Source organism: Furipterus horrens, unplaced genomic scaffold (genome assembly GCF_987537825.1).
Source record: "Furipterus horrens unplaced genomic scaffold, mFurHor1.1.pri manual_scaffold_3, whole genome shotgun sequence".
Classification (NCBI taxonomy): Eukaryota; Metazoa; Chordata; class Mammalia; order Chiroptera; family Furipteridae; genus Furipterus; species Furipterus horrens.
In genome coordinates, this window is record NW_028327173.1 from 162,897,054 (window position 1) to 162,903,138 (window position 6,085).

Here is a 6,085-nt window from a genome sequence, read left to right on the forward strand (position 1 = left end):
ATCATGTCCATTAGTTGTGCATACAGTTCTTCTCAACCTCTCTCTATTCCATTCCCTCCTACCATGATCCTTAATTCCTATATCATCTCCCTCCCTCTCCCCATTCCCCCTCCCTGTTGACCTCCCCCCAATATGTTCTCCGTACCTATAGTTCTTTTTCCACTCTCGTTGCCTGTTTAGTTTGCCTTTGTTTCAATTCCCTAGCTTCTGTTGTTTCTTGTGATGCAGTTTTCATTTTAGATTTCGTTGTCTTGATCCTCCTTTTTCTAAACCAGTCCCTTTAACATCTCATATAACAGTGGTTTGGATCTAATGAACTCTTTCAGTTTTATTTTGTCCTGGAAACACTTTCTCTGTCCTTCTATTCTGAATGACAATTTCGCTGGATAGAGTATTCGTGGTTGTAGGTTTTGGATTTTCATTACTTTGAATATTTCTTGCCAGTCCCTTCTTGCCTGCAGGGTCTCCCTTGAGAAGTCAGCTGATAGTCTAATTGGGACCCCTTTGTACATAATTCTTTTCTTCTCTCTTGCTGCTTTTAAGATTCTCTCTTTATCTTTAATTTTTGACATTTTGATTATAATGTGTCTTGGAGTGGTTCTCCCTGGGTCCAGTTTTTTTGGAACTCTCTGTGCTTCCTGGACCTGTAAGTCTATTTCCTTCCCCAAGTCTGGGAAGTTCTCCTTTATTATATTTTCACTCAATTTTTCAAGTTCTAGTTCATCTTCCTCGCTCTCTGGCAAACCAATGATTCTTATGTTGGGCCTTTTATAGCTGTCCCAGAGGTTTCTGATCCTCTCATCGTTGCTTCCCATTACCTCTCCCTGCATTGGTTGACTTCTTGTTCCTTCTCCATATTCCAGTTTGTTGAAATGAACTCTGGATTTTTTTTCCTCACCATCTGTCTCGTATGTGGTTTTGTTCCTTTCGTTATGAGTGTTTTTTGCTTCTTTCTCATCTTTTTCCAGATCTTTTGTGAATTCTGTAAGCCACCTGATAACAATGGCCCAGAACTGAGCATCTGACAGGTTTCTTATCTGTTCATCTGTCAGGTTCTCCATCTGTTGCCTGGTGAGCTGTGCCACCGGGATTTCTATAGTTGTCTGCCTCATTTTGACAGATGCGTTTTGTTTTCTTGGGCCGGCTGTAGGGGGCAGTGCCTGTGTAGTCGTCACAATCCAGCGACCGGCGCCTGTCCGCGACCTATTTCGCAGCCCTGTGGTGCTTTCTTTGGGGGCGGGGGTCCAAGATGGATTCACACAGTTATTCCGCTAGGAGACCGGGATCCGTCCTCCCGCCCCCCTGGGCCTCACTGTTCAAGGCGATGTGGTGGCTGCTTTTCCCCAGCGTTGGGGTCGCGAGCTGCCGGGGGTTCGACTGCAGCCGGGGTTGTTCTCCCCGCCGCTGTCCCTGGTGCGACCGCAAACAGCACCGCCCCCTTTTGCTTTTACCTGCCCAAAGGGCGCTGCTGGTTTATAACTTCATATGTTGGGCTTTCGTGTAGTTTTATTTTCTGGAATTTCTAGTTATCCTTTTTTTTGAAGTAGTTGTATTCCTCTCTAGTTGTAGAGGGAGACCTAGCGTGTCCGTCTAAGCCTCCATCTTGGCCACTATAATTTTATTTTTAAATAACTTCAAATTTAAAAATCTAGGAACAGTCCAAAACTCTATATACCATTCATCTAGATTAACCAATTGTTAATATTTTGGAAATTTGTTTACTCTCTTTCTATGTGTGTGTGTGAATATAACTTCTTTTTCTAAATCATTTGGGGATATATTGCAGAAGTTATGATGCCTTTTTATCCCTTTATTATTTCAAGCTATATAGCTTAAGAACAAGGGCATGCTCTTAAATAACTATAGTGCAGTGTAATATTGATGAAATGTTTCTCAATATTCAAATTTCAACTTTCACCATTGTTTTCTTTATAGCAAACCTCCCCTGGCCTAGGTTCTAATCCAGAATCACACATCATATTTAGTTATCACGCTTCTTTATTTAGTCCCTTTTAATATGGATCAGTATACCACCATGGCAATGAACGGTTCTCTTCTACTCAAAAGTCAACAGGGTCCATTAATTCACACTTCTTTAGAAGAAAATGTTAGAGCTGATTTTGACTTCTGAAGTGCTGTCGTAAAGGGAGGGATTAGATTTACATGCTCGTATTCTTTAATGTTGACGTCATTAAAGAATATAGTCCAGGAATTTGTGGAATGCCCCACAGTTTGGGTCTGTTTGCTTCCTCTCAATTAGATTCAGCTTGTAAGTTTTGGGCAGAAATACCTCAGAAGGCACGTGTCCTTCCCTGGGTATCTTATTAGGGGGTATACGATGTTGGTTTCTCCCAGTATTGGTGAATTTAGCTTTGATCGCTTGGTTAAAGGGTTACTGCCAGATTTCTCCATTGTAATAGTTCCTTTCCCCCTTTATAATTAAAAAGTAACCTGTAGGGAAATACTATGAAACTATCCTGTTTCCCATCAAAGTTTTAGCCCAGTAGTTTTAGCATCTATTGATAATTTTTGCCTAAATCAGCTGTGACTGTATGCTGTAGAATTTGATAAAGCATTAAAAAATATATTAACTCTTGTGAAATTTACCTCTTCTGAAAGGATTTACAGCCATCTATGAAAGCATAGGATCCCTCAGGCAAGTTCTCGAAGCCAAGATGAAACTGGACAAGGACCATCTGCAGAAGCAAATCCAACAGATGCAGAAGTTGGAAGCTCCCATGTGAAGGGAGTTGGGACAAGGACCACAAAGGTGATTTCGCCAGCTGGTGTGGGAGTTAGAGACTTCTGTATCCAGCTTGTTGTAGTACTTGGAATTGTTCTATTCATGCGTGCATGTGCCAAGAAATGTGTTTTCATGGGTCTAAATGTTCACCTTGAGTCTTGAAAACACTCTATCTTTAAAAGTATTAAATACAATTTTTATGACTTTATTCCACTTCTCTAAATTCAGTGGGATATCTTCCCCTCACTCCCTGATTTGGAAAGGCTTTTATTCCCTTCACTTTATGAATGAAAAGACTTAATTTCCCTTCAATGCTTGATGCTCTAGCCAAGACCTTACTATTTTTAAAATGTCATGGTGATTTTTTAAATTAAGAAACTGATGAATTGCCACAGAAATGTGTTGCCCCTCAGCCTAAATTAAGAGAATGTCCTGATAGATTAGAATTCAACCTTTGAGTCAATATTTAGATTTTTATTATTGTTGTCTGTACATTTCTTATGTGGTTATCTTCTTATAAATCTTCTGTCTTTTGTAGGGGGAAGGGACTTAACGTTTGGAAAAAATCCACCACTTATATAATGAAAATAGTTTAAAAATTGATAACTGCCATATAGATTGAAAATTAAAATGGAAACTTAGGACAATTATATAGATAATGCAAGGCACAATATCCACATTGACCACCTAGTTATATCAGGTTTTAATATTGAAACTATTTTTCAATTATCCACAGCCTGTATCGTGATAGCCATATATTTAATAATGAAATGGTGGTTAATAGTTTGTTTATTGCACAATTCATTGTTCATTAATCATAATAAGATGTGAGAATTTTCCAGGCTTTATGATCTCCTCTCTAAATGTTTCCAAAATTGGCTTAAAGTGCTAAAGTTTATATATACTTACTGTATTCTTGTGCCTTGGTTTTATCATGTCAATGCACTGTACCCTACAAGAGTTTTGTGAACAAAAAAGAGGGCATGATAACACTGTATCAGAATTATGGTGTAAAAATGGGATCCTATGTATTTTTTAAATTCTAAATTTCATCACAGTTAAGACATTAACCATTCAGTATTGTTAATGAAATAGAAATTCACACTTTTGTATGGACAGAGAATCGAATTGATATTGCATTTATAACGCTGTCAAGAAACTGTCATTTTGAGCAACTTTGTAATGATGGGTGTTTTATTTTCAGTCGCCTTTTGGGATTAGTCATTGAATATTGGCTCCAGTGCTGTCTGTTCACCTGTGTATGTAAAAACTGGTAATAAGACACACACCGTTCTAAACTGTGAGGGTACCCAGGAGAAAGAAAACAGGAATATGTTTAAAACATTTTTTTGTTGTTGTTTGCTGAGGACTCAGGAAAATCAAAGCATTTTCTATTTTTAGGATAAATCATAAATGAAGTATCTAACTGGCTATTACTGTTTACCCATATAAAATATGCTGCTAAAGTCCATAATATTTTACCCTCAATGGCTTGACAAAAAATTTTTAAATTTGGATCTGAGAAGTCATATAAGGAATATATCACCCAACATGTATTCCCATTTGTCATGAATCTTTGCATTTTAATATAGGAAGACTCTTTCCACTTATCAATGAAAAAAATGGTTTAGTATGCTTTTTTTGCAATGAGAAAATGAATTTCTTTTTTAGATACAGTAACCATGTTTAGGTCAGCTCTCCAAGTTTTAAGCACAAGCCACAGCACAGAGAGCCATGGCCCCTCCAGCATCTCCTTCCTCGGGGGTCTCTGAAAGAAGAGCATCAGCACCTGGAAGAGGGGGACAGAGGAGACCCGCTGAAGAATGGCAGACGGGGTGGTGACGCTTGGCTGTCCACTGAGTTGCTCGGGTGCTTCTGATGCTGCCAACTTCACAGCATGAGCTCTGGCTACATGTTGCTGTCACCTGAGGAGTCCACAAAGCTACTGGTGCCTGGGCTGCCCCTCCCTTGGCCCCCCATTAAGTCAGAACCTCTGGGAGGTGGGATGCAGGCCTCTCAGTACGTATCAAAGGCCCTGGTGGTGATTCACACACTGGGGAGGTTGTGAGCTTATTCTTATCACCAAAGTTTAAATGAGAATCAGCTTCCGTGTTCTTTCCTTTACCAGAAATTTTGCAATAAAAAGAATAAAATTTCCAAAGACTGTGGTATATGATTTTTAAAAGTCTTTTAGTGTGAGGTAAAAATTATGCCATAGGAAGTGCTTCTCCTGCCTTTCTGTGGAAACCCTGCGGTGGTGGAAATAAAGTGCTATAGTCCTGGCAGACCTGCTGGGAGCTGGAAAGACATGGGAAGGGGAGCTGCTCCATCTGCAGGCAGCCTTAGGGAGGGGCCCTGTGGTGTGGCAAGGGACTGAGGCCCTCAGTCCCTAGCCTGAAGTGAACTGACACAGATAGTGTACCACCTATGTTCATTACAGCATTATTTACAATGGCCCAAAGGTGGGAGCAACCCAAAGGCCCACTGATAGATGAATGGATCAGCGCATGTGGTATATACATACAGTGGAATACTATTCAGCCACAAAAAGGAAGGAAGTGCTAACACATGCTAGAGCATGAACTATTATGCTAAGTGAAATAAGCCAGTCACCAGAAGACAGATATTGTATGATTCCACTTGTATGAGGTACCTAGAATAGTCAAATTCAGATAGTCATCATGGGGGTGAAGGGGAGGCAGAAAGAAATCCAGAAGTTGTACTGCACCTACTGGGTAGACCAATCGTGACCTCCCTGGCGTAGTGCCTCCTCAGCAAAGGCTGAGTAAATCTAATGACTGGGTCACTAAAGACAGCCAAACCAAACAAACCCCTTAAAGGTCCACCTCAGAGAGATGGGACATAACAAAGACCTGGGGGCCAAGGACAAGATGATGATACCAGCATCTAAAGAGGAGAGTTGGTGTAATGCAGGACCTCTCTCTCTTGGCACTGATGACATTGGGGTGGGGTCATTCTCTGTGGGGGCTGTCTCGTACACTGTAGGGGGCTGAGCAGCATCCCTGGCCCCACCCACTCAATGCCAGGTGCATTCCTTAGTTGTGACAACGCTGCAATGTAAGTTATTGTTGGATAAAAGAACCACATTGTAACAGGTATGACAGCTCTACCTAAGACACAGAGGCAAACAAACACAGGAGTCTGTCAAGATGAGACAGAGAAGTATGGCCCAAAAGAGGGGAAAGGATCAAGGTTCCAGTGGGAGAACTAAGTGACGAGGAGATAGCCAACCTAACAAAGGAGGAGATAACCAACCTAATAGATGAAGAGTTCAAAACATTGATGATAAAGATGCTCACAGACTTGACAGAAATGCTTAAG

General features: G+C 40.7%; 1 protein-coding gene across 2 annotated transcripts in view; it reads left to right on the plus strand.

Moving 5' to 3' along the window:
• FAM81A (family with sequence similarity 81 member A) overlaps positions 1–4,904 on the plus strand; it is a 70,714-nt gene extending 65,810 nt beyond the window's left edge. For both annotated transcript variants that reach the window (XM_090272014.1, XM_090272015.1), the window contains one exon: positions 2,620–4,904. In XM_090272014.1, the coding sequence (XP_090128140.1) occupies positions 2,620–2,744 (125 nt within the window). In that variant the 3' untranslated portion in view covers positions 2,745–4,904. The remainder of the gene's footprint in view (positions 1–2,619) is intronic.
• Positions 4,905–6,085: the final 1,181 nt, after the last annotated feature.